The sequence below is a fragment of the Carassius auratus genome, chromosome 37 (assembly GCF_003368295.1).
Source record: "Carassius auratus strain Wakin chromosome 37, ASM336829v1, whole genome shotgun sequence".
Lineage (NCBI taxonomy): Eukaryota > Metazoa > Chordata > Actinopteri > Cypriniformes > Cyprinidae > Carassius > Carassius auratus.
In genome coordinates this window covers 17,337,662-17,353,084 of record NC_039279.1, presented here as the reverse complement: position 1 = coordinate 17,353,084, position 15,423 = coordinate 17,337,662, and the positions used below count along the sequence as shown (strand labels likewise).

The 15,423-nt window shown below is 36.7% G+C and overlaps 3 protein-coding genes across 4 annotated transcripts in view; 1 reads left to right on the top strand and 2 right to left on the bottom strand.

Moving 5' to 3' along the window:
• wnk4a (WNK lysine deficient protein kinase 4a) overlaps positions 1–4,939 on the bottom strand; it is a 51,120-nt gene extending 46,181 nt beyond the window's left edge. For both annotated transcript variants that reach the window (XM_026223202.1, XM_026223203.1), the window contains exons 1-2: positions 4,781–4,939; positions 3,958–4,590 (exon numbers count right to left, since the gene is read on the bottom strand). In XM_026223202.1, the coding sequence (XP_026078987.1) occupies positions 3,958–4,563 (606 nt within the window). In that variant the 5' untranslated portion in view covers positions 4,564–4,590; positions 4,781–4,939. The remainder of the gene's footprint in view (positions 1–3,957; positions 4,591–4,780) is intronic.
• Positions 4,940–6,876: 1,937 nt separating this feature from the next.
• vps25 (vacuolar protein sorting 25 homolog) lies at positions 6,877–9,888 on the bottom strand. Its single transcript, XM_026223201.1, has 6 exons — positions 9,762–9,888; positions 8,807–8,952; positions 8,621–8,674; positions 8,440–8,528; positions 8,082–8,157; positions 6,877–7,581 (listed from the first exon to the last, which is right to left on the bottom strand). The coding sequence occupies exons 1-6, from the start codon at positions 9,806–9,808 to the stop codon at positions 7,469–7,471; spliced, it is 525 nt and encodes a 174-aa protein (XP_026078986.1). The 5' UTR covers positions 9,809–9,888; the 3' UTR covers positions 6,877–7,468.
• A 912-nt stretch (positions 9,889–10,800) lies between these two features.
• pagr1 (PAXIP1 associated glutamate-rich protein 1) lies at positions 10,801–13,110 on the top strand. The gene is made up of 5 exons (XM_026223200.1): positions 10,801–10,960; positions 11,103–11,277; positions 11,440–11,758; positions 12,545–12,633; positions 12,710–13,110. The coding sequence occupies exons 2-5, from the start codon at positions 11,115–11,117 to the stop codon at positions 12,958–12,960; spliced, it is 822 nt and encodes a 273-aa protein (XP_026078985.1). The 5' UTR covers positions 10,801–10,960; positions 11,103–11,114; the 3' UTR covers positions 12,961–13,110.
• Positions 13,111–15,423: the final 2,313 nt, after the last annotated feature.

The following is a 15,423-nucleotide window of genomic DNA, read 5'->3' as shown; positions in this document are numbered from 1 at the left end:
TGCGGTTTGACTAACACACCATGTTTCATTGCATTAGCTTCCTCGACCCATGGGAAGTGAATGGCCGAGGTCCAAGCGCTGGGTAACCGTACACGAGACGGCTGACTGGAAATTTACAGAGCTCCAGACAGGAGAAAGAGATGCGAAGCCACACACTCGACTCGAGACTGCAAATATTAGATCTGCCTCTTTGCTGATTCTCAGAAATGACACCACAGAAAATACTCTTTTAGCTCAGAAGAAAAAAAGAACATGTTCTCCATGTCCGTCCCATTAGGCAATGCCAGTCTGAGCTTGTTCGCTGAATGCTGAATGTGATTGCTCTCCATGTAATTATGAAGTTGTCATGTCATGTTTAATGTGTTACTTGCTGTTTAATCGTTCTTGAAATTTACAAGCAATTTCTGGGTGTAAATTGTTTGACTTGACTTCAGGTTGATACTGAATCTGCAGCACCAAATGAGGAGAACTGCTCTGGAAGGTCCTCATAGGTTTGCACGAGGACCGATTAGTAAAGGTCAGAGCAGCAGCTGCTGGCGGTCCAAGCAGACACGAGTGACAGAAGCAGCCATCTGAAATCCCATCAGACATCATAAAGGCCTGCAGAGGGACTCGAGTCACATCGAGCATCAGCATGCACCAGGAAGGAGTCAAATGCATTAATAAGTGATTTAAAAGAGAAATCTGCAAAGCAACAGTTGCTAATAAATAACTGTGAATGTAATAACATATTCAAACATTTCCAGCCTAAAGCTCATTTTGATGCCTTTAATTGCTATTCAGAAACTAAAACTAAAACCATGCAAAATATTTTATTTCCTGAAATCTGTAAATATTAACTATACTAAATAAAAACATTTTTTATTTTATTTTTAGAAATCTAACTTAAATTAAAAAAAATTGTAAATTAAATTTTTTATTAGACATTTGACTTTTTTGTTTAGCTTAAGTTCAAAAATTACTAAAACTATATAGTTCACAAAATGATGAAAACACATAAAAATACTAAAACTTATGATAAAAATGTTTCAATAAAAACCGAATTCTTATTCAAATATTATATTAAAAAAAACTACAATATATACTATAACATTGTTGCTATTATAGTAACTAAAATTATGAAAAAATATGTCATTATTTATTCACTCTCATGTCATTCCAAACTCATATGCAATTTTTCTTTAAGGAACTGACATCATTTTGCAATATTCCTAGTAAATAACAATTTAAATTTTTGTTTTTCTACATTTATAATGAAAACGTTTTGTTTTTATATTAACAGACCCATTTTTTTTTTTAATGGAAAAGAGCAGCATGAACATTCTTCAAAGCATCTCCTTTTGTGTTTGCCGAAAAAAGTAGGTCAAACAGGTTTGGGATGACATTCACAAAATAATCCTTTAAAGCTCACTTCTGTGCTTCAAACTCTAGCCCGAAGCAAGAGCCCTTGAACCCTTTAGATCAAGATGATATCATAGCATTATGAGCAAGAATGTGACCTTTAGGCACTGGGAGCAGAAGCAGTGTTTTGAACTAGGCCAGCTGCATATCAGCACGCCCTGCTTCACACCTATTCCTTCAATCTCAGCGCCAAGTTTAACAGAGTCCTGATCCTCGCTTTCCCCTGAGAAACCCACATCATCAAAGAACAACATGATGCCAGAAATCAACAGGGGAAAGAATCCACCTCACATGCACATTTAATCCCTGTTTTTACACCTCTGAGAAACTCCTGTGAGATGGAGGCTACGTCCCTAAATTTGCTAACTCAAGCTTGTTCCACTCGTATCAGTCCTATCAAAACAAAACATGTTTTGCAAAGGCCATCATAGTATTAAATGAATGCAAACTATTAAAGGGACAGTTCACTCAAATATGTCAATTCAGACCCATAAGACTTTTATCATTTTTGTGCATCCACTGAGACTACGCAACTAAAACTTCCAAGCTTCAAAAAGTTCATAAAGACATCATTATATCACTTCTATGCAACTGCACTTTAATCAGCTTTATGGAAAACAGAAATACAACAATTCAACAAAAGTCTTCCTTAAAAAAAAAACACACAGTTAATAAAAATACAAATACAATTAAGAAATTGGTGTTGGGCATACTTTGTATTTTTATTTGCAAATTTACTAGCAAATTTTTTTTTTTTACAAATAAACAGCGAAACATTTTGAATTTAACATGAAATATTGTAAACATAGAAACAAACTGTATTTCCTGTGCAAAATGTACTACAAAAATAAAAAATGAATATTTTTACAGTGCACTGAAAAACTGGCCCATAGGAAAGATTAATAATTCATAATTACTGTTATTATTACAGTAGACAGCGATATTGAAATTATAAAGATAATAAATAAATACTTTTTCTGAAGTGTCCTGCTTTTCAAATTCAGAGATGTAAACTGCAATAAAAAGTCCATATGATTTCAATATTTACTCCCATCAATATCTTTCAAGGCCAAATAATTCTTACTATGCGATCCACATTAATTTGACAACACTTTACTCTGATTTTCATTGCAAAATTTTATTTTTGTTGTAATTATGGAGTTAGTTTTACACAAAAACACTATTTAAGTCTTTATCTTCAAAATGTCATATTTAATTCAAAGTTGTATGAATTTACTATCAATTTCCGAGTGAAAAATGTAAATCCTACACTTTTTGTTTGAGTGCATTTGTTTCTGTTTTTATTTCATTTAAGGTATCTTAGGAAACATCTGAAACAAAGATGACAACAGAGACCTCCACTGAGCCTCCTGAGCAATGAAAGAGCAACCGGTGAGAGAAAAGCCCTGCTGTACGCCTCACTTACTGAACACAGACGTGTGGGACGCATGCATTAACACAGTTAAGTGTGGAAAAGGTGGCATGGAAGAGTGTCCGCCTGACTGTGACGTGCATGACTGCTGCGGCTCGACCGAGGGCTGCTCAAGGTCAAAGACTCACAGGAGGAAGCATGCAAACCTGGACAGGGGATTTCACAAATCTCCCGACAGGTCCAACACCATCATGTTTTTGAGCTTTTTATACAACAGAAGCAGAGCAAAGACCGGCTTTGCTTCCTTGCACGTAGATTAGAGCGCCAGTGGGACAGTTGTTGCACCTGATCTCAAACCCTGATTAGAGCACGAATACAGAGCATGACTGATCCTGAAAGAGCATCATGTTCCAGATGTTAAAATCTCATTCATTTCTCAGTTGAGTTTAACCAATCAACCTATTAAAACCTTGATCGTTTAGTGATAGTATCTACTTCTGTTAGGCCTGTTGCAATAATCAATATATAAATATATTCACTTAAAAAATTGATGTGACCATGTTTTGTACATAGCATGTGGGCCTGTGTCTTTTGTAGCTTCTTGAACATAGCGTGGTGTAGTTGCTGCTATTTCAAATTTAAAAAGAAGTTTCATCTTCAGATATGATTTTGTTTAGACATCTGACTGCTGAGAAGTGATGGTGTTTTTCAGTAATAGTGTGCACCCTTCATTTACAGAGAAAAGAAGGCCAGGGACAAAACCCTTAGATGGAAAAATCTCCATAAAAGTTCTGTGCATTTATTTATTTACTTGTTATTTTGCACTTTATTTAGTTTTTCAAGGTATCTAATATTTTGTTAAACTTAATTTGCATGATCTAAATATTATTAAAAAAAAAAAAAAGTTTGTAGTCTTTTGGAAGTGTGTTATTATGCTGTTACATTATGATTATACTGTATATGCAGTGGCATAAAATGGTGTTTAAAATGACAATAATATGGCTTATCGCAATTATTTCTGGGGCAGTATATGAGACAGTGACAAGCCTAACTTCTGCACAAACCAAAATTCAATATTCAATCTGATTTCAATTAAGATGGCTATTAAGATCACCAAACCCAATATGTGACCGCAAGATCACCTCTCTTACATAAAACACTGATGTGGGATTTTTAACTCCTACCTGTAACTCACACCATGCCACCTCCACCGTGGTCTCAGTGTCCAGCCCCTTGTAGACCGTCTTGAACGACCCTCTCCCAATTTCAATGTTGAACTTCAGATATCTTCCATCCGGTGAGATGGCCACGGCTTTGGTCTCAATGTCCTCTTTCTCATCCTGCTCCAGTCTGCTTAAAAACGGCCGTCGTGGAGCCACATTCTCAACTTTGGGGCCCTCGTTGTCCGAGTCTGAACTGGGCTCCTGGGCGACGGGGGACAGAGGGGTCTGGACGGAGCTTGTCCAGTCCTCTGGAGCTGCTGAGCTGGCGCTGGGGGTTGAAGACTCCGGGCTGGAGACTGGAGATGGAGAGTCTGGTTTATTTTCACCAACTGTTCTCTCTGATAATAATATGTTTTCAGTGGACCACGACAGCGCTTTGGAGATTGTCTCGTTGTAGATCTGGGGGTCAATATCCACGCTGAGTTTATGGAGCACGTATGAGTTCCTCCTCGCGTTCAGGGAGTGCGTCCGCAGCATATTGGGCACTCTGGAGAGACAGTCCTCGTCCAACTCAACAGGTAAACCAGGAAAACCACGTCCAGCGAACTCGACTTCAGCGTGAGACATGATGAGGAGCGCTCAGAGCATCCCAAACTGCAGGAACAATACAAATAATAACAAGCGCACAGAACACCATGCACCAGAATTTTCCATGATATGCTTGTTTATCACATGAATAATAACAAATTATGTTATATATAAAATATAGCCAAATTCAACTACATTATATTTCTTTATCTATTCAAGAAACACTCACGAAACGGACTAGAAGTCGTATATTTACCTTATTTAGAAAAGTCTGAAATTACTCTGGAGTTGAAACATGCACAGGACATTTGCTCCACACGCGCACGCGGCTGCTGTGCGTTCTGCAGAGGCGCGCGTGCGCTGCAGCTCTTCACAGCGAGTGCGCGCCTGACTCCGCCCACTTCACCTGAGTCCCGCAGCGTTGGCTTTCACTGCTCGAGCTGAATCATACGGTCTGAACGATTCGCTCACTAACAGCAAAAAAGGCATCTGATATTTTCAAAGATTCAGTGCATTGGACACTCGTTAAACTTTTGTGACAATATAATGTTATAATGTATATGCCTGTTTATTATGTATATCCTTTAACTTGTGACAACTGATGTGTCCTAAGAACAACTGACAATGAAAATCAGTTTAGAGAATTTATTTTGATAGTTGTCCTTGACTTCCATAGTTATTCATACACAGGAAATCTGATTATCATTCTTTAAAAAAAATATGAAAAAAATAAATACAAGCTGGGGTTAAAAGCATTAACTTGATCCCTGTGTTGACTATTTTAGACTTTTCTCATGTTGGATTCAGGACAATGGTATTAAAGCATTGGTCAGGCTATGCTGTTCCCAAAATAGAATTAATAATAATTTGTTTAAACAAAAGCTATGCTTGATTTGGTCATCTAAAGCAACATCTGAAAATAGAAAAAATAAGAAAATAAAATAATAATTAAAAAAAGGTACAAATCTTCTGCATTTCTTGTTACACTTAACTCCAAAATAAATTATGATTTTTTTTTTAATAATAGTTATTATTATTCACATTGTCTACAACAGTGAATCAACCAACACAATGTTAATTATGTGTCCATAAGCATCCTATATACTTTTTATATGGATCTTTCAGTTGAGAGTTTTCTGTGTTTGTCTGTTGTTTCTCATCTTTCACAAACAAGAACAAAAACCTCATGCAAACCACAGTAAACGTCTGGCCTGAAAACACTGGAATGGGTTTATGAATATTAGTCTGAACATAATGGACAGCTCACGTTCTGCAGCACAAGCTCGATCTGCTTCCTCTCATGTGCTGCTCTCATGAGCCAGGAACTTCTACACAAAGCATCATTCATGCCGGAGGTGATCCTTTACTTCTTGGCACTTATCACAGAACACTTGAGTAATTCCCTGTATTTCTATTCCATTGCTTACAGTGGGAAACAAAAACCATTTGATTCACTAAGTCACTTTAAATGTATTCTTGTTATTCCATTGGATAAAATACTGAGTGGCGTTTATTTGAAGACAGACTAACACGAGTACTCGAAAGTCTCTGCTTGTCTGTTTCACTATATGTGATCAACACTAAGCTTAATAGAGCTGCATCATACATTTGTGAACGAATGCTCAGCAGAACCCGCGGTCACGTGACTCTGACATGCACATGAGCGCCACCTGTCGCTCTTACTGAGCGTAACATATAAAAAAAAAATGTCATCAATCATTCAGCACATACAAAATGAAAAAGTTACACTAATATATATATATATATTTCTCAGGATTTTTTAATATAATTTGCCTGCAATTATTTTTATATTAAACTTTTTTTATTTAAAAGAAAAACATTAACCTATTTTTAATTTACTAAAATTTACTTTGTAAAATATAAATTTAAATGCTATTTTAATTAAAAATAATAATAATAATAATAATGTTAACTGTATAGGGTTTTTATCAACTAAAAATAAACCCATAAAAACATAAAATAAACATTAACTTAAAAAAGTTGCCCCAAGAAGCACCAAAATAAAAACTAAAGCTTAATAAAACTATGCAGACATTAACAATTATATACACCTAAAAAAAACTTTATCTAAAAGAAAATGTAACAATAATAACTATTTAAAATATGAACAAAAAGAATACTAAAACACACTTGTGCTGCACTTTTAGACATTTCTGTAGACATCTGAGAGACTGACTGGAAAACCCAAAGTATGAGCAATGCAATAATAATAATGTTTGACTTGTCAACTCTTCCATTAGAAGTATAACAGAGATGACTTTGTGCTGCAAGCTTTCTCCAAGCACAAGAGATTTGCATATGAAAATCAAATACATAAGGCCCAAACGCGAAGGGGTTTGCCGGAAAGAACTGAAAACGTCTTTCTCATTTATTTGTACAGTATTGGTAAAAAAGGTGATAAGATACAATGAAAGCTGGGGGAAAGGAGAATGCTACCAGATTTCGGCAAGATATTGATATGAATTCCACTGTCATCAGGAACAAGACATTTACTGAAGAACATTTCATCTTGACCAGGAAGCATCACAAGACTCCTAAAAACCGTGTCAGATTAGCAGACCATCTTCTGGCTTTGTGGTTCTTTAATATTCAAGTAGAACGAGAGTCCTTCAGGATTTACAGCAATAAAAGAAGTGGAACCTGGGTCTGGATTAAGATACTTATATTCCTTAGTTTTGCTCTGACTTATTACTTTGTATGCATAATGGCTAATCGCATTTTCTTTAGTCTGCTCAGGTGTAAAACCACCAATTTAAACAAGTTTCAACAAGGAAGACCTTTCATTTAGTTTGGGACAAATAATGACTTAGTATTGGAGTGTAATATAGAGTCCACAAAGATCCCAAGTGGACTGAGACAATAGATGATGCTGGGCTGACGGAAACCCAGCACCCTCCCAAAGTCTGGTTTGAGAAAGCCTGATTCAAAAGAACTTGACACCCTTTCCATCATCCATAGTGATGATTTCTGCCTTCCCATCAGTCTGCAGGGCCTGCAGTGAACGCAGCAGCATCCAATCCTCCAGACCGTGAAACTCTGAAAGATACGGCCGTGATACACACCTGATCAGAGCTTAACACACAGAATAATGCCCTCACCCTCAGATCATTCAAGATGAAGAGGAGATGGTTTCTTCATCAGATTTGGAGTAAGTGTCTCAGCAGTGGATGCTCTGCAGTGAATGGGTGCCATCAGAATGAGCTGATAAAAGCAATCCACAAGTAATACTTAAAAGCCAAAAGCTCCGTGTTTGTAAATGCATCAAGACATTTCCACTTCAAATCACTGTTTCCGGCGAAAAATGATGGACTGGAGTGATGTGGATTGTTGTGAAGACTCTCATTCTGACGGCACCCATTCACTGCAGAGCATCCGCTGCTGAGCATTCGGAGCACTTGACTGATTTTCATCTTGGATGTCCTGAGGTTGAGTCAATATTCAGCAAATGTTCAGTTTTGGGTGAACCGTTTCAACTATACATTAGCATTTTGCTGATGCATTGCAATGTACAGCGGAAATACGAAACAGTTTTATACCTTCCTTTTCTGTCTCATCTCCATTAGAGAGTTCATAAAGTGTAAACACTGAGTTGACCATGCCGTTTTTGGAAACCTACATGCAACAATGAAATAAAAAAGTCATTGCATTTAACATAACAGCTTGACCTAACTGCTAACAAGCATATTTTAAACAATGATTTTCCATGATGTAAAGTGCATCAGTAGGATTTCTTTTTACGATTATAATGCAATAGAAGATTTCTATTTCAAGTAAAAGGTGTTCTATTGGACTTTCTATTCATCATAACTTAACTGTTTTTAGTGTGTGTCATCAAACATGTTTTAAATAAATAAATAATAATAAATGAACATACAGGACACAGTATATTCTCACCCATTGATAAATGATTTTGCCCCACTCCTCTGGTCTCCTCCACATTATAAGACATCTCGATTTATTTTTATCCAACCATTCCAGGTTTCCTATTCCAAAGCAAAGATACTAATTATTTTAACATCCATTTTCCAAACTGGGAAGCAATCTCTTCTTCTTATTAAGGAATGCGGCATCCTACCTTTTTTTCTCAGTTCTTCAAAAACGACTTGTATGGCTTCAACTGAAAGTTTTCCTGAGGAGCAAGAATTATGGGAAATACATGCATGGCAAGTGATGACAGAAAAGTAACAGCCTTCTTCGTGATTCAACCACGGTGGCTCCTATCATCAGATAATAAAAAAAGACAAAGAGCATGAAAGGATACTCTCAATTTTCTTGTTGTTGAAGACTGGGCTTTCCTGCGCCTCGAGGACGTCCAGAGTGAAGAGTTTCTGGTGACGGCAGTAGGACAGAACGAGCGAGCACCATGCTGCCAGCTGCTTCTGTCTCGTGTCAGCATTGGGCTGTAACCTGCAAAACAGAATAAACACTCAGTAACATTTAGGCCCCAGTGTGCAAGACATACAAGTGCACTGCAAGAAATACAGTGGCATGTGAAAGTTTGAGAACCCTTTGCAGAATCTGTGAAAAATAAATGTAAACATCTTTTATGTACAATATCTTACTCAGGACAGTACTAAATAAATAAAAAAAAACATGCATTTAGTATGATCTCTATTATTTTTTGAAAATGATTCACATTTTCAGATTCTGCAAGGGATGCCCCCACTATAAATGACAACGAAATCATCTCTTCTGTATAATAATGCAACTATTTTATTGTGATAAATTATTAATGGATATGCACATGTTATAGAGATTCTCAGGGTTTTGCAACAAAGAAAAATAACTTGTCCATGTCCTGAAATCCCGATTTGATCAATGTCCTAATACTTCCAGGTTCCCCAGCAGTAAGTTTTTACTTTAACCTTTATATAGGCTTCGGTCATTTCAAATTATTATTATTAATCTTCTATGGTTTACAACAATCAGAATCGTACAAGCTTCGATCCGCTCGAGTTATTATTTAATGTCACACAGCATTTAAACACTGTATGATATAATGCAACTGTAAGTGTTGTAATGTTTAATTAGACGGAGCGTCAAATGTAGTTGAGTTTGTTAACGTTACTTCCGTAGCGGAAAGCAAACAGCAGCTTTATTCGCGATACAAATGCATATTTAACACGAGACCAAAGTATTCCGACAATATCGCGGCCATGAAACCTCGGTTTTTAATTTACAGTCCCTGACATTGAAAATAAAATGTATTTACTTACGTGAAAAATGGAGGAAAGTTATACTGCCAGGGCCACTCAAAACTCATCGCAGATTTGTACTCGTTCTGTTGATGTGCGGCTCCGCGTCAATCTGCTTCCGCTCTGCTGGAATTGTTGAAAACACCCGTCAAATTAAAAGTCTCTTGAGACGATTTTGTTTCAACGCGACAAATAATATAAGCATATACAAACAATACAATGTAGTGCTACCATACAACATTTTAATTGAGCACAATAATAGTCAGTAAAGTTTTTTCTTTAAATAACAAAATTAATTACGAAAAACAATTATTCCGTTAAATTAACAGCAGTCAGAAATAAAATAAAATAAAATAAAATAAAATAAAAAGGATCAAGGGTCAAAATCACAAATCGCGATTTGTTAACCGGTTCTTTGAGAAGATTCGATTCAAAAGAATGATTGATTCACAAAATGGACGTCAGGCCTTTAAACCCAAATATTATATTTTGTGGTATGTGGTACAGAATTGGAAAAAAACTCTCTCTCATTAAAAAAAAAAAATGCACAGGGCATATGACTTACTGTAAGTGTTTAATGAAAAGGATATTAATAAAATGTATTTCCCTTGACAAAGGCCTATATCAGTAAAGCATTTAGTCTTATTCACAATCCATTTCTCTCGTCTAAAGATTTTACCCTCCTTAACATTCTGGTAACTACTTATAATAAGCTAGCAACCACCCAGTACAACCTAGCATCCGCAGGAATGTTTTGCAAACAATGTTATCTCTGAACTGTTCTCAAAACTTTTTTAGTCATATGTTGTATGTATGTGAACCTGCTTTTTTATTATTTGGTAGATATTATGGGAATGTTACTTTGGAATGGTTTCTAAACCATCTTAGATGAATATCTAACTAAACATTTTCAGTAGAAAGTTCCATACGTATGTAATATGTACTATCTATACGTAAATATGTACATATATTAATAAATAAGAACGCCATAGCAACCTCGTTCTTCCATAAAGGTGTTTTATAAGTCGGTCATTCGAGCGCGTGGTGGCGCTGTGGGCGGATCCTCTCATCCGGGACATAGCCGAATGACGTCAAGGCGCCGAAATAAACAAGCGTGACAACAGACCGGAATAATTAATGCAGTATTATTTTCAGAAATAATAGCACATTGATGCGTTTTGTTATTCAGCGGAGCTGTTTATAACAGTAGTGGAAAAACTGTAAGTTTGCACCCGCCTCCTCATTTCTGTTCATTATAAAATAATCCTATCGAATGTTTCTGAATGACGCTAAGCGAGTTCGCGCGATTAGTCAGGAACTGCTATACTGACATGCATCTGAGCTCGACTCGTTTCGTTGCAGGTTTGCAGTGAGATGCAGGCGGCAGAGGACGCACAGGGCTCTCTAGCGGAGCGAGTGGAGTCTCTTGGAGTGAGTGAACAGGAGAAACCCGCGGGAAAACAGGAAGAAAAAGAGGAAGAAAAACGAGAGGAGATTAATGAAGCACCAAAAGATACTACAACTGAGGATGACGCAAGTATGCACTGCGCACACCATGACTTCTGAATTCTTTTTTTCTCAATGCACCTTGGAGTATGATGCTTTAAAAACATGAAAGGTGTATAGGTTTTTTCCATTGCACATTGTTGCATTGCATGCACATTATGCTTAAAGTTTTCCATTCACACTTCTATGAAAGATGTAGAAGGAGACAAAGGATGCATGGATGCAGAGGAGCAGAGAGATGGAGAGATGAATGGAGGCTGTGAAGGAGAGCGGCAGCAGACTGAAGATGACTGGGAGATCCCATACAGCGATGAGGAGATGGAGGACACGAAAGACTGGATGCCTGCTCCCGAGGAGATCAAGCGGCTGTATGAGATCCTGGCCAAAGGAGAGATGCTGGAGCTGAAGTGGGAGCCGCTCCCACGCCGACCTCCGACCCCTCCTCGGACCCCCTCACCTGAGAGAGACGGAGAAGACTCGCAGGAGGCCAAAGATGACGAGAACCAGCACAAGTGAGTCAGAAAACACACACACACACAAAAGTTGAAAAGAGGCTGCATTTCTTTGATCACAAATACAGTAATATTGTTAAATATTACACCTGTTACAATGTAAAATAGATGTTTCTCCAGTCACATGATCTTCAGAAATCATTCTAATATGCATCTCAAGAAACATTTTCTGATTATTATCAGTGTTGAAAACAATGAAAAAGTGTTTTGTGGATGCACTAATACTATTTTTTTAAAGAAATTAGTACTTTTATTCACCAAAGACTCACTAAAGGAATCAAAAATAACAGAAACTTAGTAAATCTGTTTAAAATTAAATGCTGTTTGTTAGTCAAAGAATCCTTAAAAAAATAAATCACAAAAATATGAAGCATCAAAACTGTTTAAATAATAATGATAGGAAGATCCGCTATTAGTAACTGAGTAGCAATAATAACTGAAAATAATTATAATAGCACACAAATAAAATAATAGAATCAAATCTGCCCCTTAAAATGATTTCTGAAGGTCATGCGACACTGAAGACTGGAGTTATGATGCTGAAAATACAGCTGTGCATTAGATAAATTACACCTTAAAATAGATTACAAATTGTAATAATATTTTACAGTATTTTTGATCAAATAAATGCATCCTTAATTGCAGAAGAGACCTTAATTATTTCAAACCTGCCCAGTATTGTGTATAAATGAGACCAGTATTTACTCAATGTGTGTGTGTGCATATATAATATACATTTGTAAATGAAAAAGAAAGTAGTAATTTATTGATTCCTATGTTCTGCAGGGCCCTCACACCAACTGAATTTGATTTCGATGAGGAACAGACATTGTCAACTCCTAAAAACTCTTTTCTCAGTCGCCGGAGAACACCAGGTATGATCAAACATTCTTCCACGGCTGTTGGAAATGAATGATGCTGACTTGTGTTCATCCTTCCTCTCTCGTCCAGGTTCCTCTGCTCGTTCTTCGGTCAAGCGCGAGGCTCGGCTGGACAAAGTGCTGTCAGACATGAAGCGTCACAGAAAAATCGAGGAGCAGATTCTAAGGACAGGTCGCGATCTTTTTAAAAGCGATAAAGCGCGAGCGGGGCCTGTCGTGGAAAAGCCTTTATCGCCCAACAGTCAGCGAGAGCGGGAAAAAGAGCGAGAGCGAGACAGCGACCCCAGCACTGTCTTCAGTCCCAGACAGAGGAGATACTGAGGGGAACAACAGACTGCTCGACTGAATGCCTGGTTCTTTAGGGTTTATATCCTAAATCGTTTTGCATTAATGCTACAAATGAGATGCTATTATTTTACTGATGTCTTTTTTATTCTGTTTTCTATGTGAATAAATAAATGAATGCTTAGCTGCTGTTGTCCTGCTGTTTTTTTCCTTAGAAATAGTAAATAGTTATTTTCTGTTTTGGCTAAACTTCTGGAAGCAGATTTTTTGCCATGCAATAAAATTTTTAAAAATTTAAAAAAACATTTATTTACATTTTTACACATTTACATTTACCCCATAATTCTTCAGAATTTATTTTTCTTTTTTCTCGCAGTTGTGAATTTTTTTTTTTTTTATCTCACAATTCAGACTTTTTCTTCAAAATGAGTATTTTTTCTCTGAATCTTCTCAAAACTTCAAGATGTGAACTAAGAACATACAGAGGGGGAAAAAACACAAATGCAATATGAAACTGAATTATGATGAAAAAAATAATTTTGTCAGAATTAAAAAATTTGAATAGAGATGTAAACTCCAATTTCTGCTATTAAAAAAATCAGAATTGCGAGATATAAATTCAGAGAAATTAAGAACGTCCTCAAAATTTTAAGATGTAAACTTGTGCAAAAACAAAAAATCTAAATTAAAACGTCTAAACTTGCAATTCAACGTTTTTAATTTGTAATTGTGAGATTTATACTTTGCAATTGTGAGAAAAAAGTGCATTGTGGGATATGAAGTTGAAATTACCTGCTTTATATTTTAAGCCATTAGAAACGATCACATCTGCTGCTGAAATCGGAAATCTCCCAGACTTTCTATTCAGTGCATAAACGATTCTGCGAAGGGAGAAAAGATGGATAATAGCGTGAAGCATTTTGTGGCCTGTTAGCCTCGACTGAAAGCATCACCCGTCTGGTACAGCTCTCAAATTAAGAGGAATCAAGAGGACATTTGACGTGAACATCCTGATCCGTTTTCTAAGCTGGTTTTAATTCCAGATGTCTCCGCAGAGGTCATGATGGCAGACACCGAGACTCATGCTCGAGGTCTCGATTAAACCCCGTACAGCACGTTCACAAACGGACCAGGAGAAGAAACATAGCATGCAGCATAGGAGACAAGAGTATATATTTCTGCAATGAGACTGAATTACAACAGTGCTTTCGTTTGTACTCATGTTAACAGGTTCAACAGGTTTACATATGGGGGGAAAAGAAGTCAAATCAACTAAACATAATTGCCTTCCAACAGAAACCGTCAGAGGCAGTCGTTGCCGTTCACTAGGGTTAAATAGTTTGGGTTTTCGCTCAATATTGGAGCACATTACAGAGGGTTCACAAGGGACAAAGACAGAATATACACATGCAAAGTCATATACCCAATAGACATTTTGCGCCTGTTTTTTAAATCAGCATACACTCATTTTAAGTTAAGGTATCTTCAGAAACTTCCTTTGCAATGTTATTCATTCCTGTTTGATCAGTGGTACAGTTGAACTTGCAAGCACTTGAAAGCGGTGTCATTAAATAAAACATTCTAGGCCAAATTCATCTGCTAATGAATCCTTGATTTATGACTAGACAGAGATTTGATGGTTCGAGTGACCCATAAACAACAAAAACCCGAGACTGACAGGCTGAAAAGAATTGAGGACCATTAATATCCTCCAACAAACTATAATAAATAACAGGAACGAAATGAATAAAGTGCAAATAAAGTTCACATTGACTAGCCTATGTAAAATATCACATTTGTTTGAGTGGAGGAAACTCACCTCTGGCCAAAAGATCAAGAATAAGAGTTTGTTTCCACAGGGATAAGGCAGCTTAATATATATTTGATCACAAACATATACAGGGTTTTAGGACTCGTGACTCGGTTAAAAGAGGTTATAGTAGGGATACTGTAAAGCGAACTACAAATATTGAATAATTTTCGTGGTAAAACTGCGCTAGTTTTCTGAGCATGTACAGAATAATACATTCCCAAACCCCGAGCTGCCTCGTTGTTCCTGACAGACAGGGTTTAATTAGATTTGATGTGGCTTTGTCTTTCATTTGATCCTTCATGGATCAGCTCTGGTAGAGGAACAGTTCAGCAAAAATAAAAATGAATCCAATGTCATATGTGAGCCTGGACCACAAAACCATTCATAAGGGTCAATTTATTGAAATTGAGATTTATACATTACCGTTCCATTGATGTATGGTTTGTTAGGAGGACAATATTAGTCTGAGATACAACTATTTGAACATCTGGAATCTGAGGATGCAAAAAAAAAAAATCTAAATATTGAGGAAAAACTGCCTTTAAAGTTGTCCAAATAAATTCTTAGCAATGCATATTACTTATCAAAAATTAGGTTTTGATATATTTATGGTAGGAAAAAAGTAGACACTTGGTAAAATGTCGAGCTACTGTTCCATCCAAACAGTTTGTGATTTATGCGCTACA